Source organism: Tupaia chinensis, unplaced genomic scaffold, assembly GCF_000334495.1.
Source record: "Tupaia chinensis unplaced genomic scaffold, TupChi_1.0 Scaffold145916_1, whole genome shotgun sequence".
Classification (NCBI taxonomy): domain Eukaryota; kingdom Metazoa; phylum Chordata; class Mammalia; order Scandentia; family Tupaiidae; genus Tupaia; species Tupaia belangeri.
This window is the reverse complement of record NW_006205774.1, coordinates 2,958,179-2,985,943: the sequence shown is the minus strand read 5'-3', so window position 1 is coordinate 2,985,943 and position 27,765 is coordinate 2,958,179. Positions and strand designations below refer to the sequence as shown.

Here is a 27,765-nt window from a genome sequence, read left to right as displayed (position 1 = left end):
AGAAATCACCCCCCAGGGGGGATGGTCACGCCGCAATCCCTTCTCCTCCATTCTCCTCTTGGGATCTTGGGCACGTACGCACACGCGCCCGGCGTGAGTTTTAAGCCACCGGGTCCGGGACACTAACCACCGTCAACTACGTGGGAGTCCAGCGACATAGCCATTACGCTAACTGCTGGGTCCCTAAAATTTACTCTTAACAAGATTGTAAAGTCAATAACAGTTGTGAAACAAATATCTGAAGAGACTAATCTTGTCATATCTACAGTAAAAGCAAAACCAAAAAAATTATTTGTCAGTCTACATTTAAATAAGATACAAAAGCTGCACATGACCCCAGACAATGGTGTTACAGTAATGCAACTGGACCAACATAGGGAAGTCCCTGGTATGGATCCGGAGGTCTGCCTGTGTATACCAGCTATGCGTGCGGAAGTGCAGGGTGACTGAGGTCTGTGCAAAGATTGCAGCATGAAGACCCTGTTGAGGGTGACTCTCTCTATCCCTGTCTCTGAAGAAATAAATAAACTTAGGAAAAAAAGAAAAAAAGACTACCTATAAAACCACTGCACAAAATGGCTTTGTCTTATTTTAAACTTAATCAGATATTGTTTAAATAGGATTTTTAATCTAGCCATTGGTGATATACTATCAAGAACTGAATTGTTGGTTAACATCACCCTTAGCTATTGTCAAATATAAATAGTGCTTGTTGGTGCATAATTCATTCGATTGTAAAATGCAACATCAAACCAACATTTTTACTTAGTGAGACACAACACAAACTCTCATTAGAGGAAAATTCAATAACAGACAGAAGCAAATATGCCTTCTGCGTTTTAAATAGATCTTTACTGTTATAACAGGGAAAAAAATGGAAAAAATAATGACATAAATAAAAATCCACTATGAACACTAAACAGAAAATTGACATAAAGGTCCAAAAAGTATTTCTTGTTTATATATTATTTCATGAAGTTTACATATTCTATGAAGTGGATGTCTCCCAAACATACTTTTTTTTATTACTGTTTTACTCTTATTTTCAAATACTAAGAAATGTTGTGTTTGCCTTTTTACAAATCATAATATATAAGTGTGTATATGAAATATATTAGAACAAAAAATATACTTTGTTCTGCAAATAATTTCCTACCCTCATCCCTAACTTAGATTTTTCCAACTAGTATTGTTTGGTTCATACCCTTAATAAGTCCAGTTACATATGTCATGGCCTTAATAACTCCATAACGGTACTAATACTGGGTGATAGTCAACTAAAGATGACAAAGATCTCATTTGTCAAAATAAATTGTTACTAATTATAGGCAGAAAATATGGAAAATATCTGTTGACATATTCCCTTGGAGCATGATTCAGATGTAGATTTCTGGGATATATTTTATACTGAGGACAAAAATAAAGACTAAATAAAACAGAAAAGAAATTGCTAAAGACTTAGATGAAGGTATATCCTTTTAGGTTTCAGTTATAGTAAACAACAAACCGTAGGGTTTTTTTTATAGTTTTTAATTTTGTTTTGTTCTTTGGTTTTCATCTTTGCATTACATCTGACCTGTCTACCCTAACAAGAATGAACTGATGAAACCAAAAATATTGAAGGTATTTACAACAGCATACTTTTTTTTCACATTATTTATTATTTTTTTTTTTTGTATATACTTTCAATCATATCGTTTGGCTTCCAATGAGACCATTTCGATATGTGCACATTTCTCCCCAGACCCGTTGATCAAAATATCTTCAACAGATACCACCACACCTCCCCGTCCGTCAATGTTCAACCTCCGTATCCCTTCTCCAAATGTCCTTCGTTAGGCCCCACTCCCCCACTCCTCCACATACACCTCGTCTGACATTCACACCCATCTTTTGCGTTTGTTCAACAGCATACTTTTTAAAGATTAAGACAAATAATTTTATTCCTCTATCTATATAGCCTTTCTAGGGATTTCTACTTACACATTATTCCCTCATCATTGTTTTTTTCTACAGTCTATTTTTAAATTTGAGCATGCACTCATCATATTTAGATGCTACCCTTAATGTTTCCTTACAAAAAATGTCAGAGTTATAATGTGGCCTGGGTTTGAGAGGTTTATTCCTCTGTCAATTTAAAAATATGTAAGTAAAAGTTAAATGACATACTCAGAGTGTATAATTTTGTTTCTTCTCCTGGACTTGATTGATTCCTAGGAAGTTATCTATAACAATAATTCTGGCAAGATGGAGCCTATTTCTCACTGGATTTTTTTTTTTTTGGAGAGGTTTTTGCTATATAGCGCATGCGCTCACCAGACAGACAGAGAGAGACATAGAGACAGAAAGCGAGAAATCACCCCCCAGGGGGGATGGTCACGCCGCAATCCCTTCTCCTCCATTCTCCTCTCGGGATCTTGGGCATGCACGCACACGCGCCCGGCGTGAGTTTTAAGCCACTGGGTCCGGGACACAAACCGCGGTCGACTACGTGGGAATCCAGCGACATAGCCATTACGCTAACTGCTGGTTCCCGGTCCCTGTATTTTGATTAGAGAAAAAGTATGGGAAAATTAAGCAACAAACTGCAATTTCTGTCTTGCTGAAACAGTGGCCATGGGGCTGTGAACTATGACAAAGGAGACCTGTGCCCCAGGGAGAGTAGAATAGAGGATCTACTGACCAGAAGCCCTACTAAATAGACTTACAACAGGGTGTTATTGTTAATGCCTTGGTTCTCACTAAGCAACACTCGGAAGATCCAGTTTAAAAGGTATGTGCTTTGGAAGACCAGCAGGTGGCATAGTGGTTAAAGCGCTGGACACTCCCACATGGCTGACCACGTTCAAGTCCTGATGTCATGGCTAGTTTTTTCACTTTCTCTCTCTTTCTGTGTGTGTGTGTGTGTAAGTGTCACCAGTCAAATTAAAATAAATGAATGAATAAATAAAATAAAACAAAATAATTCTTTTAAAAAAGGTGTTTTGGGACTGGCAGGTGGCATGGTGGTTAAAGTGCTGGACTCCCACATGGCCAACAATGGTTCAAGTCCCAGACCTAGCAGCTTACTTTCTCACTTTCTCTTTCTCTCTCTGTGCCTCTGGTGAAATTTTAAAAAATAAATAGATAAAATAAAATAAATAATTATATAAAAATAATAAGGTATGTGCTTCTAAACCATAAGGGATTCCAGTATGATGGAGATGGTAAGACTGTGGGATGTGGAGAAACTGTCTTATTTGTTCCATACTCTACGAATATATTTCTTTAACAAACCAAACTCAAAAAAATAAGACAAAAATTTAATGAAACTGAAACAAGAGAAAAGAAGTATGAAAAGGAAACTTAGAAGTACAGTCCTGAAGTCTAGGAATTAAAAGGAAGCCACATTCCACATGGCAGACCACAATTTGAATCCCAGCTCTGGTGATTTGAAAACACATCTGGCATTATGTGCATACATGCCTCAAATCTCAATGGGAGGGAGAAATGGAGAAGGGGTTGCAACCTACTAAAGGTGCTTTCTCTCTTTTCCTCTCTCTGTCTCTCTCTCCAAGTTCACATACCCTCTGGCACTTAAAATAAAAACAAAACAAAAAAAAAAATAGAACCTTCAAGAGCCAACTATTGCTTAGATCTCAAGCATACTTCTTCAGGCAAGGAAAGCTGGCTATTATTCATCCTTGAAACAGATAGTTTGAATCTAATTGCAGTGACATGGGAAATGTGTCTGCCCCCCTCAAAAAAAAAAAAAAAGAACAGGGACCAGCAGTTAGCGTAATGGCTATGTGTCATTGGACTCCCATGTAGTCAACTGTGGTTCGAGTCCCGGACTCAGTGTCTTAAACTCACACTGGGTATGTGTACGTGTGTGCCGAAAATCCCAAAAAGAGAAGAGATTGCAGCATGACCATCCCCCCATGGGGGGTGATTTCTCGCTTTCTGTCTCTCTGTTTCTCTGTCTTTCTGGTGAGTGCACATGCCCTATAGCAAAAACCTCTCCAAAACAAAAACAAAGAAAACATGGTAAAAACCTCATATTCTAAGATTCTAAAAATGAGATTCTTCTTTGAGTGTGTTCTTTCCTTTGAAGACAGAACAGAGGAATAAAACAGTCATCCTAGTGAATCATAATCCAAAATTTAACAAAGCAAGAAAGGTTTGGAAATTAGTAATGAAAAAGTAAACTTTTATAAAGTACTCACTGTATGTATAAAAATGAAAAAAAGGCAGAAATAACAGAGAAAGACAGAAAACTAAAATATAGAAATCATTAATGACATTTTCCAAATCTCAGCAAGTACATGTTAACATAAAATGAATTATTCAGCGACGGTTTGCACAGAACTCTTTATGACTTCAGTTTTTGAAGTGGCAGATTTGTAGTAATAATGTTAAGGTATTTCTTTTTTCACTTCATTAAAAAAAATGTCAAAGTACTATTTGAAAAAAAAGGAAACAAAGTGCAGCTATGACTTATTTACTTGAAGAGTTACCCATGTACCAGTGACTTCAAACAAGAAAGTCCCCATGAAATGGTTCGTCTTGGTTATTTTCAGAGGATCCTCTAGCAAAAATATCACATAAAATATAAAAATTAGCAAAAGATGTACTTTTATAGATATATTGGAGAGTGGCCAGTAGGTACTATAGCAATTATATAGCCAGACTCTCTCATAGGCCAACCACGGTTCAAATACTGGACCCAGTGGCTTGAAACTCAAGCCAGGCATGTATGCATTTGAGCACAAGATCCCGGGAGGAAAATGCAGAATAGATTGTGGCATGGCTATCCCGCTGGGAGGTGATTCTTACTGTCCCTCTCACTATGTGTCTGGAGAGAAGAATCAATGCGATTCTTCCTTTAATAACATCATTCTAATTGACTTGCATTCTAGTGTGTGTTCTGGAATGTAAGAGAAGAAAGAGTGACAACAATTCACCCTATTCTATTGGAAATTTTGCATAACCTGGCTATTCACAGGTACTTCAAAAAGGTTGTGGAAAACAGAATTAAAGTATGAGTTTATTTAGTGAAAAAATATGTTGAAATCCATGCAGTTTTACTATAATATGCATTTTCTATGAGTTTTTTGAAGACTCCTCATACTCCTGAAAGCGTTCTAAGAGAATGTGAAATGTGAACGTGACTATCATCTACCTTGTTACTCACTACAGAGAGATGAGTGAAGTGAACTAACACAACAAAATAAAAACAAAGTAGTTATAAAAATAATATATAGCTTTGTGATAAAGAATAAAATTAAAGGTGATAGACTGATACAACAAAATTTAGAGTACGTGATTTAAAAAGAGAGGGGTCTTCAAAAGTTCATGGAAAATGCCTACTATGAACAAAACATGCACAGATTTCAAAATTTTTTTGCACCACAATAAACTCATACTTTAATTCCATCTTTCCACAAACTTCTTAAAATTCCCTCCTGTAAGAGTAATGATGTAATTTTAAAAATACACAATTTACAAGAATTCAGTTTATATAAAAATTTGCATTTACTTCAGAAAGATAAATATCATTCATATTTTAATCACTCTGATTTCTCAGCCCAGCCTCAGTGGCGCAAGCAGTATTGTACGGATTCTCAGTGCTGGAAGTCCCAAGGTCGACAGTGAGTTCGAACCTCAAGTAGACCTGAAAGTCACTGGGCAGGTGTGAATGCACCTGAAATTCTGACTAGTGGGAGGGCTGAAAGGAGATCTCAGCTTGACAGATCCTATCAAGGGTGTCTCTCTGTCTCACTGTCTTTCTCTGAAAGATAAAAATGTTTTAATGAAAAATTTTAGAAAGTTACTAGAGTTATGGTTTAATCTCATTTGCACAAATTTTGGATGCTCTGTTGGCTACTCTTCTACACATATTTAAAGAGATTACATTCAAATGTATGTTCTACAATCCAATGTTGAGCAAAATTGTCCAGTTGGTTCTCCTAACCTCTATTTACTGAAGGACTAAAGCAATAAAAGCAAAAACAGAAGCATCTTATTTCACTGAGGTACGTAAGGAAATTTGATTATTCACATTTGAAAAAAATAGCCCCATAGAATTTATAGACAGGCCACACAGGGGGATGGAGTGTCTTTCTATTCTGAGAGATAGGATCCCTCCACCCAGGAAGCATCCCTAGACAGATAAGAATCAAACATTTGTAAAAGGCATTTCACAGACCATATAACATCTCAATGCAGAATAGATTGTGGCATGGCTATCCCGCTGGGAGGTGATTCTTACTGTCCCTCTCACTATGTGTCTGGAGAGAAGAATCAATGCGATTCTTCCTTTAATAACATCATTCTAATTGACTTGCATTCTAGTGTGTGTTCTGGAATGTAAGAGAAGAAAGAGTGACAACAATTCACCCTATTCTATTGGAAATTTTGCATAACCTGGCTATTCACAGGTACTTCAAAAAGGTTGTGGAAAACAGAATTAAAGTATGAGTTTATTTAGTGAAAAAATATGTTGAAATCCATGCAGTTTTACTATAATATGCATTTTCTATGAGTTTTTTGAAGACTCCTCATACTCCTGAAAGCGTTCTAAGAGAATGTGAAATGTGAACGTGACTATCATCTACCTTGTTACTCACTACAGAGAGATGAGTGAAGTGAACTAACACAACAAAATAAAAACAAAGTAGTTATAAAAATAATATATAGCTTTGTGATAAAGAATAAAATTAAAGGTGATAGACTGATACAACAAAATTTAGAGTACGTGATTTAAAAAGAGAGGGGTCTTCAAAAGTTCATGGAAAATGCCTACTATGAACAAAACATGCACAGATTTCAAAATTTTTTTGCACCACAATAAACTCATACTTTAATTCCATCTTTCCACAAACTTCTTAAAATTCCCTCCTGTAAGAGTAATGATGTAATTTTAAAAATACACAATTTACAAGAATTCAGTTTATATAAAAATTTGCATTTACTTCAGAAAGATAAATATCATTCATATTTTAATCACTCTGATTTCTCAGCCCAGCCTCAGTGGCGCAAGCAGTATTGTACGGATTCTCAGTGCTGGAAGTCCCAAGGTCGACAGTGAGTTCGAACCTCAAGTAGACCTGAAAGTCACTGGGCAGGTGTGAATGCACCTGAAATTCTGACTAGTGGGAGGGCTGAAAGGAGATCTCAGCTTGACAGATCCTATCAAGGGTGTCTCTCTGTCTCACTGTCTTTCTCTGAAAGATAAAAATGTTTTAATGAAAAATTTTAGAAAGTTACTAGAGTTATGGTTTAATCTCATTTGCACAAATTTTGGATGCTCTGTTGGCTACTCTTCTACACATATTTAAAGAGATTACATTCAAATGTATGTTCTACAATCCAATGTTGAGCAAAATTGTCCAGTTGGTTCTCCTAACCTCTATTTACTGAAGGACTAAAGCAATAAAAGCAAAAACAGAAGCATCTTATTTCACTGAGGTACGTAAGGAAATTTGATTATTCACATTTGAAAAAAATAGCCCCATAGAATTTATAGACAGGCCACACAGGGGGATGGAGTGTCTTTCTATTCTGAGAGATAGGATCCCTCCACCCAGGAAGCATCCCTAGACAGATAAGAATCAAACATTTGTAAAAGGCATTTCACAGACCATATAACATCTCAGTTCCAATATTTCATAACCTTCTCACCCCAAAATTCTTTTTAAAAAAGTTGAATACAAATACCTTATTTCTCTTTCTAAATAATTTCCCTCTTCTTCCCTCCTCAGTGAAGACCAAAACTAGCTGGCCAACCTCAACAGAATAATAGTTCTCATGTCAGTGGAAACTTGAGATAAAATATTCCTCCAGTTTCTTTTTACTAGACTATTTCTGATTTATTTTTACCCTTCCTTATAGATTTATTTCATAATCAGGTGTTTTATTCACAGTCCTAAAGTCATTCTTGTTAAACTAAATATTCACTAAATGAAGTAAAATGAAATGTTACTATCCTGAAAATATTTGGTTAAACTTTTATGCACTTAGCAAGTTTTCCAAGAACAAGACCAAACATACTATAAAGGCAAGATCATATGCTTCTACATTAAGAAGGGAATAAAAACACTGAAAATACTTAGGAGAAAATAAGCATAGGAAGCTGATCATGATTACGATGACAGTTTTACTTATTGCACTTCTATAAAATGTATGGGATGCTGGTATGACATGATCCTAATCTTCAGAAAGTTCTCAATCGTATCAAAGACACAGGTATCTAAAATAATATAATAATACAAGAGATACTTTTCTGTAGAGTCCCACTAACTCTGCAAGATCAGGTAGCAAGAGAAGACTGAGAAAATCTTCTATCAGGTAAACCCTTAGCTAAGTCTGAAAACAGGAGGTTCATCAGAGTGTAAAGCAAAAGTGAAAAGCTTTAAAGCAAGATGAGCATGTGAAAGGGCAAAGAGGCATAAAACAGCCCGATCTTCATTGGAACTGAAAAACGAGAAGGGCTAATGTGCAAAGAACATACGGAGTAAGGTGCTGGAGCACCAAGAGTTAAAACTGACAAGGGAGTCAAGGTCTGTACAGCTAAGAAATTAGGACTTTGTCCTGTAGGAAGTCTGAGGAGAAAATTAACAAGGCCGGAGAGCTGTGTGTTCACGTTGCGGTGAAGGGTAGACTGAAAGGAGGGAAAACCAAAGCAAGAAAACCAATCAAAAGGCTGACTCAGAAGTTCAGTCAAGGCAGAATCTGTGCATAAATAAAAGCAGAAGAATAGGGATAGAGTAGAGGCCAGGAAATTAAGGTATTTTTTGAAAGGTCCACTTAAACAACTTGGTTAGTAATTGGAGGTTTACTGTGAAGAACTGAGGGGACAAAGGATAAATCACCGGTTTTCAACTTGTGTGGTGATGCCATTAATTTAGAAAGGCAACAAAGGTAGAAGACAAATGTTGGCCAAGGAGGAAAAAAAATCATTTGAATGTTGGACTTGCCGAACGCGAATTGTCCGTGGAGCCTCTCGCTGAAGACTGGGGACATGTGTAAATAGCATTTTATGCTGACATACTGCCGAAGGCTGAGGGGATGAGCCCAGAGGTGTCACCTTATTCTAATTTGTACAAGGACCCTAGTGTGGATCAGATGAGGATATCTGATAGACATAAGCAGGAGGAAGATTCAGGCTGATGATAACAACCTGGGAGACATTGCTCTACAGAGCTGCACTGACCATGCAGCAACCAGCTGGTACACATGCCCAAATTTAAAGTAATCAAAATCAAAAAAAATTTCAAAATAATTCCTTCAGTCCTATTAAGCCACATTGACTGTGTGGTCAATGACCGATGTGGGTCGTGCCTACTGTGTTGAGCAGCACAGATGTAGACCTTCCCCATAACATAGGAAATTCTCAGGGTATAGCACAGACATGAAGCATGTAAAATCAAAGGAAATGTTTGGGACAGAAGCTCAGAAGAAGAAAAAAAAGAAGATGATTAGCATGAGAAGGAGTGCTAGGAACAAAAAGAGAAAGGAAAAATCACACCACTGTGACCAAAAGATGAGTGTTCAAGTACATGAAATACTCAAGAATAAGAAAAGCTGAAAAAAAAAAAAATCAAACAGGAAAGAAGTTATGACCACTAGGTAGTTTATTTTACCCTGACATTTGGTATAATATTGGAATCATCATCAGTTTCTTCCAAAGTAAAAATGCCTCAGGGAGACTAATTCTTTAACTCAGATAACAGATTTAACTTTTAGAAAGAACTTAATGCCCCACAGAAAGGGAATGTTGGATATGACTTTTTTCTTCCCAAATTTTAATCAATACGAGGAAGTCTTCTGAGAGTCCCTAATTAAGGTCTATATCATCCATGATTAGATTTCTTGAAAGTGTATGCCAAACACTTGTATTCAGACATCAAACAGAACACAGAATTCTCTACCCGGGTCAAAAACCAAAATGATAATACAGTGGTTACGAAGGGCTGGCAGAATGGGGGTCACTGTTTTGTGAGGACAACGCTTTAGTTTCTGATGGTGAAAAGGCTAGAGAGATGGACAGTAGTGATGGCTACTTAGCACGGAGCTGGTACTTAATGCCAATGAACTGTATATTTAAAAATGGTTAAAATGGTAAATTATATGGTATGTATATTTTACCACGACAACTTTTTTTTAAAATCAAGTTGAACTAAAACAAGTAACATAGGAGAAGACACATCTGGAAAACTCTCTCACAATCCTCCACCCCTGGGAAATGTAAGATACCAAACATGAAAATTGAAAACATTACCCACAAACATCTGTTACTTGAGGTAATACAGGTATTATAATAGATTTATGATATTATGGTGTGAAAATATGATTTTGATATATGGAAAGGTATTAAACATCTCTTGTTACTGCTGATATTGCCTCCTCTGATATTGCCAATGGTCTGAAAAAAATGAAACAAGTTAGAGCTCTAAAAGGCGCTAATAGAACAAAAATACATTAGGCCAATTTCATCATCAAAATGGTATTATCACCTTTTCCTTACTATTTGCTCCTCGGGTCAATAGCTACAGTTAGCTGGTAGAATGGCAAAGTATAAATATCAGCAGTAAACCCTGAGGCAACCATGTTTGTACAGGCAAACTGCTCACTCTGCAATTAAGGGAGAGTGAGTATCCCATGAATCACTCCTCACACATTCTCTGACAGTCAGGACCTGGAGCAAGGCTCAGGGAAAGGAACACTGAAGGTACCCTAAGAAAAGCCAGTGGCTACTCCCAGTGGAGTTATAGTAACCAGAAGTAGGAAATTTCAGACTAAAAATGAAATCAAAGCAGATGATAATCCGAGAGTGCAAAATAATGCAATAAGCTAATGAATGCTTGGTCCTGAATTTTTTTTAAGTTATACAATAACTAATCTCCTATGGATTTTAACTCAGGCTGTCCGCCATCAGCATCCAAACTTTTCCTTGCGAATATATTGGCAAACTGGAAGTAAACACTTGCACTTGATTCCTAGATCACATAGTTTCCTCTCCAAGGATATTTACCAAATTTGAAGAACAGGATCATCTTTTAATCAAATTAGTTTTCCTTGCCTCCTATTTGAAGCTCTGCTCAGATCATACAGTCTCTGCTGATGTCACAATCTGCCAAATAAAATCACCTCATGACCGGAAGCTAACAGGTGCTGGCACAATGCAAGAACAGACACTAGAAGTGGAAACCAACCAAAGAGAAAGAATAAAAGAAGGAAACGAGAAAAAGAAAAATACAAGAGATGAGTCATACTATACTTACAACTTTCAGCCTGATAGTCTGGCACAAACTGCTCATCATTGTCAGGTACCTGAGCTGAAGAAGAAAAAAAAAAATTAAGAAAAAAAATTGAGAAACTGCCAAGGCATAGGGAATGTCAAGTAAGATCTGTCAAGTAAGATCTTTTTAGGCTGAGATCAAACCTATGATTATTTGCGAATGAGTTCCTATTTAAAATGGTATTGACTGCACTACTTAGGAGGGTAGATAATAGGGGTCATTGATGCCATCTAGAAAACATACACATATGTGTGTGTGTGTGTGTGTGTGTGTCAGAAACATGATGGTGGCAGGTAAAGTCCATCTAAATTTCAACTGCCAGATGGAAAGAAAAGAGATGCAAAATAAAAGAAATGACAGGATTTCTATTTCCTGTAGGATTTCTTTTTGCCAGAATGGAGAAAAAAGGTATCCGAGTTCACCCACTGCCAGTGCTAGAGCGGCTCATCTAAATTAGCCACACAATTATTTTAAGTGATGTGTAGTAATCGCACACATCCTTCTACTTTTTTGGAAATGCTTTTGGTGTGTTCCATCGCTTGCAAGTTAGACTACCATAATTAAAAATGTTTTCCCTAGATTTAGCCAAGGTATGCTACCAAGTTTTTAAAAGGTAAGAGTTGTCGTTGATTTACAACATATATAATTAAGTAATACATTTCAGTAATGACGGTCATAGTAAGAGCAATAATAAACAATAAAATAAATGCCATCTTTTCATGCAAAATGTTTTCCTAGAGATGGTTCAGCTCCAACAAAACTATCCTTATTTCATCAGTCCTAAGGTCAAATGACTCCCCTATTTTTAATAAAGGAAAAATACTGAATAGCAAAGACTTAATGCATTCAGCAGTAATCAAAACACAAATGCACTTTTTCACTTTTAAAATCTTTTCATCACGGTTGATTTAGATGTAGAAATAACCTATTCCAAACTGATCAAATATTACTAAAATGAATTTTCACACACACACACACACACACACACACACACACACACACACACACACACACACACACACACACACACACACACACACACACACACACACACACACACACACACACACACACACACACACAGATACACACACAGATATACACAATACGCAAACTACATAAAAAATAGTCGCGTTACTTTCAGTTTGCTAAAAATATAATAAATTGTCATACTAACTCATCTTAGATGTGATTTGTTTAGTATTACTTTATGAGAATGAAATAATATTGAAACTTTTTCATTCAGTCAAATCATTAAAAACAGATATCAATTTTTGAAAACAATTCTATTCTATATGGGGAAAGTTTATTAAAATGAATAACCAGTCTCTGTTCAAAATGTTTTCAGTTAGTAACTGAGTGGATGAAGAACAAAACCTATATAAAAAAGAATTCTAACATAGCATCCATACAATTAGTTTCTTTTTATCAGTTTCCTTAATACTATTCTTTCAAAACAGAAATATTTCAGTAAATCAAATTTGTTCTCTTACTAAGAGCATAATCATCCAATGATCACCTTGCCTATTATTAAAATATATGTAATTGACATTCAACTATTTTCTAACAACTTTATTCTACATACCAATACTTAGCCTTATCAAAGACAGGTAAGTAAATCTTCCACCACCAAATGAAACCAAACAAATTTTAACTTTTAGGTTACAACTGATGCCTGTTTGATCTGCTTATATTAGAAGATTTTTTTTTTCTCTTTATAGTCCACTAATATTTGAGACTGTAGGTAACAATTTTAGTAAGGCAGATTTCAAATCTTATATTTATGACTTGATGGCTATTTAACTTCGGAAAAGTTATTTAACCTCTTTGAACTCCACATTACTCTAGTTTAATACCAATAATACAGGTTTTCTTTGTAAAAATGAAATAGTCCAAATATAATGCAAGGTACTCAAAAATGTTACTTATTTTCTTCTTTCCAATCCACATTCATCCATTTCTTTCAAGTCAAGTTCTTTAATCATAAAGACAAATTTTTTTCATAGATTCATAAATAATAAACTGAGTACTATACTTTAAAATAAATCTTAAACCAAAAAAATTACAAATATTTTTTATATATATTTAATAAATAACAGTAATGCAAGGTACTCAAAAATGTTACTTATTTTCTTCTTTCCAATCCACATTCATCCATTTCTTTCAAGTCAAGTTCTTTAATCATAAAGACAAATTTTTTTCATAGATTCATAAATAATAAACTGAGTACTATACTTTAAAATAAATCTTAAACCAAAAAAATTACAAATATTTTTTATATATTTTTAATAAATAACAGCAAATAATCAAATCCTGCACATTTCCCCCCCCCAGAAGTCTGCATTTTGGTTTTACCTCTAGATTAACATGTAAACAGATACAACCATTGAGATGCAAAATTATCAACCACAACAATTACTGTGCTTTTAAAAAAATCTACATTTACAAGAAACTAATAAAAGTGCACTATCCCTTTACAGGAATAGTTAAAAATAGCCAGTGAGTAATAAAAGTAAAGTAAATTTGAAACTGAATATACTGGTCTGAATGTCCAAAAGGCTCCTTTTTTTTGATTTTTGTTTTTTTCTTTCTTAGTATCCTAAGACAAAATTGCTACTCATCATATACATCACTGCAAGAACATTGTAAAAGTCACTGATGGGTGTGGGGTGTGAGTTGGGATATGTGGAGAGGGGAAAAAAAAAAAGGCAAAACTTTAAGAAGAATCTACAAGTTTTACTAACAAACATACAGAAAATAACTGCCTACTAACAATGTGTAAAAAGAATGAGATTAAGAATTTCTATTTCTGTTCGAACTCCTTAACATACTGAATAAATACTTCACACTTATGCTTGAACATATTACAGAATTTTAACAAAAAAAAATATGACTCACATTTTCACAGAAGCTAATCTTGAGAAACCGAATAAACCCAATGAAGTAGTGTGCTACTTACACAGACGAAGGCTTAAGTATACCCCTAATTTCAAGTTAGAGTGAAAGGAAAGCAGTTCACTGAAAACACAAGTTGGATCTAGGCAAGGAAAATATGACAAAGTATTGCCACGTTCGTATCATCCATGTCCTTTTTTTCTTCATGTCACGGGAATTCTGTGAAGGAGCCGCCTGCACATGTGTAGCAAGCCATACCAAATCCAAAACTGGAAATTAATAATAGAGGCTAATCTACCAAAAAAAAAAAAATCTATTTCTCACTCTTTTCCCTGCTATCTATTAAGCACTATGCTTGAAATGATCTACTTTAGAGAATGAAAATGTTTTTCTACACATGTAAACTTGTAATTAAAGAGGAAGAGAAAGAGAAAGAAAGGTAAGAGGTGGAAAGTCTATACCAAAAGGCCAATAAAAGGCTTTCAAGAAGATTAAGCATGTGGATTTTATTGGTAATAGCTGGAGCAGCTCTATCAGTTCATTACACATTAGTAGACAAGTTGCCATCAACTCTCAGGAGCTTGGCTTTAAAAGGGTAGTATCTGCACTCTCGGCTCTCTGCCTCACCTAGATTATTACACCAAGTTGGTGTGTGTGCATGTGCACGCACATGTGTGTTTTCTCTCTTTTTACCTAACAGTATATACTATGGGAAAGAAATTCGTAAAACTACCAATCATGACCTATGTGTCACAGAATCACCATTTTTCTCTTTAAGACCCTTTTTTAACTAACACTGCCTTGGGGATGGGCATTTTGAAATATAGGTTACCTTTATTTTATGCCTATTTTTAACTTTCAAATAATATATAATCACTACTTAAGAAAAAGTGAGTATTTAAAGCTTTTCCAAGGCTGGCTGCAAGCAAGTAAAAGCCCGTTTATTCTGACGAACTACGTGCCTGTTGGGTTTTCTTTTAAAGCTAGGAAAAATGTGGAAAAATCACAAAGCAAATGTCAAGTATAAAAGGGGTTAATATTTAATTAAAACCAGTTCTATCCACTGTAACAATGACCTGGAGCCAAACAAGGCGGAAGATGTATGAGTCATTCTTTCTGCCAGTGAATGAGACAGCTGATCTCCTCAGCAATTCCTCAAGACAAGCAGGCAGAACTGGAGTTTTGCCTCCATTCACAAAAACACAGTCCAGCATGAGCCATGTGGCCCCACCGCAATCTTTTCATGTCACACCCTTCCAGAAAGCTAAAGCAAGTAAACTTGGACGTGCAATATAAGCACACCAGTTTTATTGCTGTCCCAAACAGAGCTCAGATCCATTAAAGAACACAGTTAAATAAATAATAAGTTTACAAAGTTATATATATATATATATTTGAAAAAAAATTATTTTAATGCTGCCCTGCTTTACAGGGTAACTTATGAAAGAAACTTGAATGTACTAAAGTAACTCAGTAAGTAAAGGGAAATAGAAGGAAGAATGGATGGGTGGAAAGAAGAGAGAACAAGGCAGGGAGGGAAAAGAGGGAGTGAACAAGGGGATAAACCATTAGAGAAGTACCTTATTTTTCTTGCCTGTTGTTCAAAACTTCTTATCAAAGGAAAAGAACTGATTATGGCTGAACCTTGCACCATTTCACTTTCCTTCAAAGGGTCAGAAACAAACTTCTCTGGAGAAATTTGAATTGCATTTTCAATCAAAGTAAAACAACACAAAAATCAGCCTTCACTCTGGTGGCATACTATGTAATCCTACATTGAAGCTTCAGGCCATGGAACAAAATGATCATGAGTTTACTAAGCCTGGTTTTATACCACATCCGCTTTTAGCATTAAAATTATTGTAGCAATGTTAAAAGCATTAATTAATGCAGAAGTACAGTTATAAACATATTTAAACAGACTAAACAGGGGGCTATTTCCTCATGAGAGAAACCCCTTTAATACTTGATGAAGACAGTCTTTCTAGAAGCTCTGAAAAACTGAAAACATTTCATTGTCTTTAGTCTCAAATCAGCTTCAATTCCTAACTAATTTGACCTGCAGTGACTTGAAAACTTAAGAGAAGCTCAGCGTCAACTAGCTGTTGTTTCTAGCCAAATATTTCCTCTAATGCTGCAGAAGTCTGACTCTATTATTATTTTTTTAATTACAAGATTGTATACAAGTCAGAGGGAATAAAGTTATACTATGAAATGCAAGAAATAATACATGTCTTGTCACTAAGCTAGAAAAGCTCAGCAATATGTCATCAACATTTATTAGGAGCCCCCTGCAAAAACTACACTACACTACACCAAAACCAATTTTTCTTTTTTTTTCAATTTTTTTATTTTGTAAACAGAACATAGGTGGGAAAAAAGTTTATATAATTTAATGAATATTTAGAAATAAAACGTATTTACTTTACCTTTTATCTTCAAATCAAATCCAAATGAGAAATCTTTCCTAATTCAGTGTTTCCTGGTAGGGTGGTAGCCTTCCCTCACCCCAAAACACATGAATTGACTATTGCTCAACTCTAAGACACAGTATGGAATTCTATAAATTCATGCTTAATTCTCAGTTCCTGTTTTATGTGAGCTACATAAAATCCTGTAGTTTTTAAAGCCTGTATTCCTTACTACACTACGTAGGGGAAAATTCATGAGCATGTATTCTATTTTATGTTTCATTTAAAAAGAAACAATTTCTGAGAAATAGAAAGGAGTGCGTTATAACTACTGGGTATCTTCGATGACAAATGCAGCAAATAACACCCATTACTTAAGAACATTATAAAAAGGGACTTAGAATATAAATTTCCCATCAGCCATTTAGGCGAATTGAGGTGACAGTAAAGACATCTCCTTTTTTAGGCCAACTTATTACTTGAAGGTCAAATAAAACAAAAGGGGGGGGAGAGAAACCTTATCTGCATGAGGCAGTAACTTTTTTCTAGAAAGATTGTTCTTGGAAATGAAACTTTGACTCACAGTGGGGCAGCAGCAACTGTGACTTGACTGAAACTGGATTTACTACAACATCAGTGAAAAATAGTTGACCCTGATGGCAGTGGATCACTGTTGACTTTTTCCTTAATATTATCGATAAACGGGACCATCCAGACTGATAAAAGAACAGGCAAAAAGTACCTGTGTATTTCCATTAGATATATACTCAAATGTATTCTCTTTCAGTTGTATTAATAGGTACGCTTTAATAAGCAAATTTAGAAGAATGCAAGTTTTTCTTAATTCAGCCTTTTATATCCTTCTATTTCTGGCACAGAAGAGGTTCCATTTTACCTATGACTTTTTAAGACACCAGTCTCTAAAGCACTGCTTAGAACAGGTTGTTATTTAAGAATAACAGGTTACCATGATGTTGATAGAAGTGATATTTGAACTCATTATTTCATGGGTTCAAATAATTACAATTGCCTTTCTGTCAGCTGCAATCTAATTCAAAGACAAAGAATCAATAAAGAATTACACATAGTATAATTATAATATAAGGAGCTATGGCAAAATTTAAAATAAGCATATTCTCTGTTTGCTTTTCTTTTTAAATTTGGTACCATGGTCACTCAAAACATTATATTTTCAATTTTCTTCAAAGTAAGATAATTATTCTAAATTGTAGTATATATGTTAAGACTGTTAAATTGCACAGTCAGTACTTGGGAAGCAGTATTAATGGAAGGTTATATTCTTCACAAACATATTTCAGAACTCTATGGAGTTTTTTGGAGGAATGCAAGTTATTTTTAAAGGACTTTAATGAATTGAAAATATTGGCTCCAGCCCACCCACGAAGCCTTGCCTTATCTATTTTAACGTATCCTTAGGGATAAAATATATTTCGTAATCCAGCATTTGCCCACGACTATTCCACATGTTAAAACTTTAGGTCTAATTTATAAAAATCCTTACAGAAAAACATTAAACATGCTAAAATATATCATTTCCCAAGTATTTAGGGACTTTGATAATTTTTTTAAACACTACTATCATATGACACATTACAACTAACTTGACTCCCATCTAACAAGATTTTTAGACCTGTTTAAATTCCCAGTGGGATTCTAACTCATGGGAAAAACTTGGTTAATTGCCAATGATCTTTTTTAAAAAGGGTCAAGATGTCTTAAAATTCCATGGTCACTTTCTTGGCTATGAGTTCTATGAAAAGAAATATGGAAATGGTCATGGTCTGCCAATTTGGCAATGTTTTAATTTCTGTAAGTCCAGAAAAACATAAATGGGCAAATCTAGCTACAAATAAACTAGGGTGATTTTGGGATCTCTTCTTAGCTAATATTTTTCAAGGCATAGGGTAAGTGAAGACAAAATGTTAGTACAAAATAATGTATTTTATTACAAAAAAACATGTGGAGCCTATTAACAAATAGCTTAAAAAAAAACTCTTCTCACTATTAGATTTTTGAAAATCACATTAGCAACTCTTTGGTTATGTCATGATTGGATTAATTACTGTAAGCTATTCTGGAAATGTTTATGCTAAAATGCAATCTTATCCATAGTTTATAAGTAGTAGCCCACCTGAGTATTCAGTAAAACACCATTTCTGAACTTTGTTAAGCTTCTGAATTCTTTTCTAAGTAAAAGCCCATGTTTACCCAAATACATTGGTCATGTTCTAGATTTATTTTATGTAAGGCTAAACCTTCAGATTTGATTTACAGGTGTGCTAATCATGACAGGTAAAAATGTTCTGTGCAGCGTTCGAAAAGATAACGTTATTTAAATTATTCAAATTACTTATCGGAGCTACAAGACACAAACCAAGTCAAAAGGAAAATGTACTGAAACTGATTATAAAATGGTAAGGAGTCTGTCACAGATTCCACATTTTAAATTCCAGGAACAGAGTTGGTATGCACATTCAGAATCTGCCAGCAAGTGCACTGACTTGGAATCAATAAGATTTAAACATCTTAAGAACCAACAATCCTTCCAGAACAATTAAAATAGATATTTTAAGTTATTTTGGATAAGTGCATAAATTCTCTCATAAAATACAATGTCCTCATAACCTTCAACTTTGCCAAACTAATAGATTAAAGCTAATACAAGAACTTCTATGCAAATCTTTTTCATAAAAAAAGTTATGTGTGACTTGTGTTGCAATAATAAGTAATCTATTGCAATAAGTTTCACTTACAGACAAGTAAAATAGTATTTAAATATAACTAAAACTTTCATTAATACTTACCTCTCATTAGCATACAGATAACAATACCTTTTCAAGACTATTAGGAAAGCTATTTAAGTGAAAAGAGTCATAAAAGATTGCAAAAGCTCTTTGGACAACTTGACTATCAGCAAAACAAAGAAACTTATTTTACATGCTAACAGCAACTTGATCAACTGCATAAGAAATTACCCGATAAAACATCAGTCTGCTTCAAAGTAAAACAGTAAGACTGAGTTCCTTAAAAGAGACCTTCTTTCTCCTTATAACTACCTTAAAAATATGTGCCAACTGCATATTTCCCATACAGTGTGAATACACAAATAACAGTTGTACTAAATGCTTAAATATCTATAATTTCCTCCTTTTTTCCACAAAACACATCAGAAAATTTCTATTTCATATTTATTATGCCAACTCTAAAAGAAAATTTTCAAACCACAGATGCCAAAGAAGTCCCTCAACATTAAGCATTTCTAAAGTTGTATAAAGATTTAGTAAGATAATATCTCCTTGTTTCTATAAATAAAGTTGCACACAATGAAAGATATAAAAGATTGTACCACAAAATTTTATCAAAAAATACCCCCAAAATAAATGCAATGCCTTTAAATATCTCCTTGTCTTATTAAATAAATCCTAATAAAAGTGACACAATAACACAGGTCAATTTCAACAAACATCACATGAAAAGTAACACATAGGAAACATTTAAAAAATCCCCAAATGCCCCAAAGATTTACTTTAAAATCAAAGATTTCCTAAGTATTGGATACACACCTAGTGTTCTGTGTTGTGAGCAAGGTGGAAAGAAGACGCTTGCACTTAAATCTTGAAGCATCCCGTCCTGATGAACCCAGAGAAACTAATTTCTGCCATCAGAAAAGTCCTCCACCAGAACACCAAATAATGATATGCGCTGCTCTAAAGGAAACAGCAAGCCAGCCGGGTTCTGGCTCTAGGAGGTCTCTCGAGGTACAATAATATAAACCTGATCAATTGCAATTAAAATCTGAACAGAGGCTTAGAACTTGAAGTCTTGGTGCATTAGTTCTTGCCAAAAGCAGATGTGATTGTGAGCTGGAAGCAATTTCTCCTGGTAATTTGTGATGACACTGGGTAGAACAGCCCCAGAGTCCCCAAAGACAAACTCATCAGAGGCTCTAATGTATGCATGACACATGAGGTGGCTCTTTTAGAGCTCAATTAATTGGGCTGAACATTAAGACAGCAAGTTCAGGACTTTTTTTCCCCCTTTTAGAGTTGTTCTCCCCCCTCTTTTAAAGCAATTTTTTTTGCCTTACCTTCTGCAAGCCATGTTTCCTGTAATTGACTTAGATCTTGAAAGAGTTCTAAAAAACAAGTCAAAGACACAAACATAAGATTTGCAAATCTTGAGATTTCATTAAATGGAAGTGTTTGTCAGGAAAATGGTATTAAATATCAATTTAATTTGGGGGAAGGGAGTCAATATAAAGAGAAAATAGGATTTCTAACTTAAATATTTTAATAATGCCTATTTTTGATGCCTATTAAGCAACACTTGCAGAAATTCTTTAAATTAACTACATCATGGTCAATCTTTTTTTTTCTTTTTTCTTTTTTAACAAATGGCTTAGTAAATTGGCTCAGGGATCCCAAATAACACACATTCCCTAAGATTCAGGAAGAAGCTTAGGTGAAGGTGTGTCTATTAAGAAATCTTTCATAATATACTCCAGACTTGCTAAAATAGTAGAAGGGGAAAGATTAGAAAGACTGAGAAGCATTATTCGTATCTTCTGATGTAACAGTACATGGTATAAGTCTCATGGTACTATGTTTTCAGGTTTAATGCCTCAAAACTGAAAGGGACAACTTTATATACATGTTTTTGGAGAAACATTTCTACATTAATAGATCAACAAAAGTCAAAGACTGAATTCCCTGGCACCAGTTCCTAATGGAGTCCAATAGTAAGTAGTATGTTATGTTGGGTGGGACTGGAGAGTGGTATCCAGTAAGTATGAAGATTTGAGGAAGTTTCAGAATTCAGCATAGCTCATTTCAATTGTAAACTAAACTTTGATAATTAACTCGAAGTTTATTAAGTTTGTTACAAATGCTCTCACATGGCTGAAATAATTTATAATCTACTGAACTCCTACTAACAGTTCATGAAAAAAAAAGAATCTACAACCTAATTTCTTAAATAGGCCTATAATTACTAATTAGGCTTTAAGTATGAATCAGTGAAAACTTTAAGGCCTATAAACAAGATATTATGATCCAACAATACAGTCATCACAATCATCCATGAAAACTGTGATTAACAGTATATGGTTTTAGGGTAAAAAGGACAGGACATGAAACAAATATTTATATTGTTTAACTTATAATAAAGAAGAAGAACAACAACAACAAAAAAAAACTAAGTAGTGTATATAGGTGCTTAATTTGTCCCAGTGTTTTGGATTTTTAAATTGTTACCATAGTGCATGGGATTTTTTTTATGTCATATGGACGAGGTATTTAAACACAAAAGAATAATTAAAAGAAGGATGACATAGTTATTTCCTTCTTCCATTAGTTTGTAAAGGACCCAAAAATCTTCTTCAATGCAAACTGTCACATTATGTAAATTGTTCCAAGTAAAAATCGTAAATTCAGTCGTTTCAAAGTTTATTACTTTTAAAGGTAAGACTAAAGTGTTCCTTTTCTTTAAGAGGGTGGAGTGTAGGCAAAAAGTGGGGTTCAGCCCAAAAATCAAACCTCACCTTCTGAATCATGAGCCAGATCTCTGTTAATGAATTTTCTTTTCCTGACATTTGTTGGTTTCTCGTTACAATTTCTCCCACGCTGACTCTACAAAGGGAAAGATAAAATTCTTTAAAAGAAAGTAAACCTCAGATGCACACACACAAAAAAACATGCATACAAAAAATGTACTGGATCCCCTTTTCTGAATAGAAAAAAATGAAAGTCCATACTATCAATTCTAATATTCATTTTCTGCCTTTATTTGACAGTAAAAAATTATGCTGAGAATTCAACAGCCAGGGAGAGTTGCTTCCCATTGCCGATCCTAACACTACTATTTTATCAGTCATAAATCCATGGTATCTCAGCATCAAAACAGCATTAAGCAATAACACTTAAAGTCGTTTTTAGGCTAGATAAACACTAGATTAAAATATAGTGAATTTTATTCTTTCTCAGAAAGCCAGTCCTCCCCCCAAAAAAGGAAAAAAGAGACAGTGGAGAAATTTAAAGGAGAAAGAGAGAAGAAAATGAGAAGGGAAAAAAAAAAAAGAAAGAAAGAAAAGAAACAAAAACACCCCATGTAAACAAAAAGTGTCAGCATTTGTCTCAACTTCATTCTTTTCAATGTGGCAGACAAACCCAGCCAAAAACTTTGAGCGCAGCAGCTGCTGCTGCCCTCCGTCTCCTCTTCCACTCATCTTGGGCACTTTAATCAGAAAAAAAGGGGGTCTTAAAAACAAAACTATGCCTTATCCAAATCACTGAAAGGTAAGCTCATTTTGAAGATTGGGCTTCTAGAAGCAGAGTCGCCCTACAGTGGCAACAAAGCAGATAAAGTAGCTGCAATCCCAACCCCCCTTGCCCCCTCCCTTTTCATTCTCTCCCTCTCCCCACCCCCCCGTCGGAGTCAAGTTTATAAACAGCAACTTTCGAACTGATCACTCACATTGGTGACCATGTAAGGCACTTGCTGGTCATAAAATCCATCCATTCTGCTGCTCTTCGCAAATCTTAGCTCAGTATTTTATATTTTGAGCATTTAGCTGGAGATTTCCTCGGGATCTGGACTTCTATCAACCTAGAGGGGAACAAGATGGCTTTTAGGCTTTTAAAAAAATCATGAATGAAGCTCTTGAATTTGCATAGCTAATTATCCTCCGACAGTCCCATTCACAAAAATAACCCTCCCTACACCGCCTCCTTCACCTGGATCCAAAGAGAGCCAAGAGAGTTCACAATTTACATATTTTCGGTAGTAGGAAAAATCCGAACAAGAGGCGATGTATTTATTTACACTCTCGATGTTTCCCTGCGCGGTCGGTGTACCCCCGGGCAGCTTTGATTCGCAAACGTGTGCAAAAACTAGCAATGGCGATCAGCGAGACTTGCTTTGCACCTAACGGGACTAAAGAGACGGAAACACCTCTTTCATAAGGATCGTTTTTGCAACCCACAACCATGCAATTATCTGGAGAGACATAAAAAGTTGTTGGAAAGACCCACCTGAAGGCCACGCTAGGCGAACGACTGCAAACAATTCCCTCCAAATTTAATAAAAACATTAATTATTGCCCAGCACTTCCCCCTTGGAAGCCGAAAGCGCCTCTGACAGAGCTCAATTCGGTGGTTTTTCCTCTACTTCTCCTCCAGGGGCCTCCAATCCAAACTGATGGATCGCTGCCTCCCATTGGCTCCGCGTCTCTTTCACAAGATCAGATTTCGGGCTGTCAATCAGTCGGTTAGCTGGCCCTTCCCGCGGGTCCCCAGCGCCCCTCTGCCCGAGCGGGTGCTTAGCTGGAGGGCTCAGGGTCCGCAGCCTGGAAACGCCACGGAGGAAATCGACTTCCTTCCTAGTCCGCTGCTTATTGTTAAGACGCCTGGGGATACTGAAACCATGTGTACCGAGTCGCCAGTTGTTATTACTGGTGTGTTTGGTCCTTTATTGGGCTCATTTCCTTAAAGCACTGTCGTGCAGTTCAGGTATGAAGCGCGATCCACAAACGTGGTGCTTCCTTTTACGCTCTGGCCCTTCAAGAGCTCCAGCACCTCTACTCTTGACCTGACAAGGACCCGACGTCGCTCCTTAGCCTCGTTCCCTCTGAGCTTTTCGGCCCAAGGTCTTTACCCTTTTTTCCAAAAATCAGTACCACCATTATAGTTTATTGAAACACTTAAAACAATCTTCCTTAACCCAAACTAGATTCTATCGTTCATGAGACAGAAAAAAAAAATACTGTTATGAGGAAATCACCTGGGAGACACAGAATTGCTTGTTCCGAGCGGTTGCATTGGGAGGGAGAACTACAGTGCAGAAGTATAAAAAACCAATGTGTCCCTGCGTGTGTATTGGGGCAAGGTACTTCTAGAGCATTGTGGAGGTGGGGAAAAGAAGGGAGGGGTTGGGGTGGTTCGGATATCCTAGGGACCCGCACGTTTCCTGAGCTTTTGTTATGTATACACAGAGGCGGAGGGTGTCACTGTACTTGACGCTTTCACTTCCTCTCGAGCTTTTAAACAGTCAAAGCCCGGAGTTGGGGGCAAGCGGTGGTGGGACTCGGGTTTCAAGGACAATGACTAGGACGTTAAGAAGTGAGGGTTGCATGTCTGAAGCCTCTTGTCCGGAACCTCCTTCATCTGAGGCTTGGAGTCACTTAAGCTGCACTCCAACAGGGCATGGGAGGCCGCGGGGATGGGACCAGAGGCTCAACGGTATTGAAATTCACTAGTGATCTTGGTGGCGACCAGAGCTAGTGACCAAAGGACGTTTCCGGCAGCTGTTCGGCGCGTTGGGAAACGTGCAGCAGTTCTCAATTTTTATTTGAAAGTTTCCTTCCTTAAAAGGAACGTTATGAAGACGCATTAAAGGCTCGATTCCGGAACCAGAGAGAAGGGGAAAACAAAAAATCAGCACTTATTACTGAGGCAAGAACACAATCTTGTGGACACCGGGACACACATCGTGCATTCTCCGAAACTAGTACATCAGAGTTCACAACGCGCGCACCTATAAGCGTTTTGAGCGGGAACTGCATTTTAATGCCGGCTAGGGAGGGGTTCCGAGCGCAGCTAGGGCCCAGAAGCTGGAACAGGGAGGTCCTTGGGTACTTTTTGAGATTGCAACCAGGAGAGGGGCAGTGAGGGGGCCTAATAAGAGTATCCCGGCACCCCCGTACTCTCGGGATAATCTAGCCCCTGTAAACTGAGCAATAATTTCCGAAGACTTCTGTGGCCAGAGCCCGAGGAGTATCCAGGGTAACCGCGAGAAGGCGGAGCTTCGAGTTAGGCCCCCGCGAGGTTCTTCCCGCAGCCAATAACGAACCGTAAATTCCCTGCCCATTGTTGTTTATTGCTGACCCCGCAGCGCTCCGGTAGGAGATTGGCCGCTTTAGGGAAGGGGGCGGAGTCCCGCCCGCCCCCGCAGCCACCTTTCGGCTCCATTCACAAAATTCCGGCCTCTCTTGGTCACGTGGTTGGGGGCGTGGAGGGGCAAGGGAAATGACACAACAAAGGCCCAAGTTTTCCAAACCACAAAACTTTTCTGCCTTGCTGCCTCCTCTTTGTCCCGTTCCTGAAACAAATACTAGATGAGGAAAAGGAGCTTTAAGATTATGGGAGCCAAAAGAAGAGAGGAAAAACCATTCAATCCGAAATTAAAGGAAGGCTCACACGGGGATAATTCGGGGTGCGCTGCTTAGGAGAAAATCTACGCCCAAGGAAAGGAAGAAAACTGAGAGTGGGGAGAAAGCCTTAAGAAACGACTTGTAACTTGATTGCAGCATTGTTCCTGATGGATTTCAGTTTTCTCACTTAACGTTCTGCAATTTTCATTTCTATTAGACCTCTGATTTATATCATAGCGTCTTCTGAGGTGTTTTTTTGGCTTCTTATTTAGGAACATCACAGTTTGAGATGGCTGACAGTTTCAGTTTTCAGTCTTCCCAAGCCTGCAGAAACTCGCGCCCCTTCTCCCTCCCACCGCCTGACTGGCACGCAGGAGCTGTGTGCTAAGCCTCATTTTACTACGTTGTTGGGCGGGGGAGGCGCGCTCCGTATTTAACCTCTTGAGTTCTTTAAGCAAACACATGTCTTTTGAACTATTTGATCTTCACAGTCATTGAAATGGATGGTCTCCTATGAATAAGCAGCCAATCTTGCTTTAGCCAGTTTCTTTGAGATAACTACGTATATCTTGTGAGACTGAGCCACGCTCTTCTATTTTTTTCCCCCTCTTTCTCTTGTCTCTCTGGCTTGGTACTTACTGAGATACTTTCTATCCTGTCCTTTCTGTGTCTTGATACTCAGACACACCTGCTCCTAGTTTGGCAGCTCTTTATCTTCGCTTGGCACTGGGAAAAACCAATACACTCAGTGGCTGAAGCCATTGGGAAGGCTGGAAATGAGCTGTTCAAAAAAATGTTACAGTAGTGGAAAATGTGTACAGAGGCAGTGATTCTATCCAAGAGAGGAATGTAAAAGTTTCACAAAGTTTCCACTACTTTTGAGAATGTATTTTAAAAGTCAGCTTATTAAATGCCAGTCTTTCTTGAATGGAAAATTTCACTTTGGCAGGATTTCAGGCATAGAATGGCAGAGCAGAGGCCAAGAGGCTTTGACATTTATTTACTTGTATTTTGAAATCCCATTTGGGTTTTGAAATGAGAGCTCTTGAGGGAATGTATCCCCCCCTTTCCCAAAAAAAAAAAAAAAAGTTCATTTTTGAGTTTGGAAAGTTTTAACTTGCATATAAAACTATTTAAATCTTTATAGTTCCTTTGCTGTTATTTAATAAAATAAAGTAATATTCATTAGTGGCTTTTCTGCAGTTATCTTATTAAGGTATTATATGGAAAAGGCATGTTATTCAAGTGAATTTCTAAAAGCAGTTAAAGAGAAAACTTAAAATTAAATGGCATTCCTTATATTAAATGGTTAAAGTCACATGAAATTTGTTCAAAGTTGGGTGTATTATTAAGTAAAATAATAACTGTTATAACTTGTTTTATTAAAATACTGCATGAGGCAAATTGTTATTGGCCTAATTTGCCCAGAACCACATCAAATAGATGTAAAGAGATAGGCTGTTAAATTGCAAAATTAGAAAAGGAAATAAACAATTGAAAATAATTCCAGAGAAGAACACGGGGCCTGTACAGAATGTGGAAAGATAATTAGTGGCTTTAGAATCCCACTAATAAAAGGAGCAGGAATCTGGGAGGAAGGTGGAGCCTAAAAAAAAGGGAAGGTATTGAGGAAGCCAACTGGGCTCCTTCTCCCACTGCAACACTGCCACTGTGCGCTGTTGACTATCTGTCTGCAAATTCCCTCAAGTAGAGGAAGTGCAAATAGCTATAAACACTTGATTTTTTAAAAATGGGGCCCACAGATAGCGTAGTAGTAAGAACACTGGACTCCCACATGGCCCACCACAGTTGGAGTCTTGGACCTGGTGGCTTATTTTCTCTCTTTCCTTCCTCTCTCTCTCTCTCTCTCTGTCCCTCTCTGGTCAAATTAAGTAAGTAAATAAATAAAGTTAAATAATTCTTTAAAAATTTGTTTTAAATATTAAAAATAAATCAACACCACACCAGAATTCTGGACATAATACAAGTGAAAAATAAATAATTTTTTTTT

General features: G+C 36.5%; 1 protein-coding gene across 9 annotated transcripts in view; it reads right to left on the bottom strand.

Moving 5' to 3' along the window:
* Positions 1-24,919, bottom strand: part of ETV1 (ETS variant transcription factor 1) — a 109,999-nt gene extending 85,080 nt beyond the window's left edge. For 3 of the 9 annotated variants that reach the window (XM_006168688.3, XM_006168693.3, XM_006168695.3), the window contains exons 1-4: positions 22,746-22,924; positions 22,149-22,236; positions 20,697-20,744; positions 11,265-11,318 (exon numbers count right to left, since the gene is read on the bottom strand). In XM_006168688.3, the coding sequence (XP_006168750.1) occupies positions 11,265-11,318; positions 20,697-20,744; positions 22,149-22,236; positions 22,746-22,832 (277 nt within the window). In that variant the 5' untranslated portion in view covers positions 22,833-22,924. Of the gene's footprint in view, positions 1-11,264; positions 11,319-20,172; positions 20,389-20,696; positions 20,745-22,148; positions 22,237-22,745; positions 22,925-23,080; positions 23,213-23,340; positions 23,540-23,637; positions 23,735-24,385; positions 24,406-24,612 lie in introns of those variants that run through there. The other 6 variants (XM_006168689.3, XM_006168694.3, XM_006168691.3 and 3 more) reach the window with 5 other exon arrangements.
* Between the last annotated feature and the right edge of the window lie 2,846 nt (positions 24,920-27,765).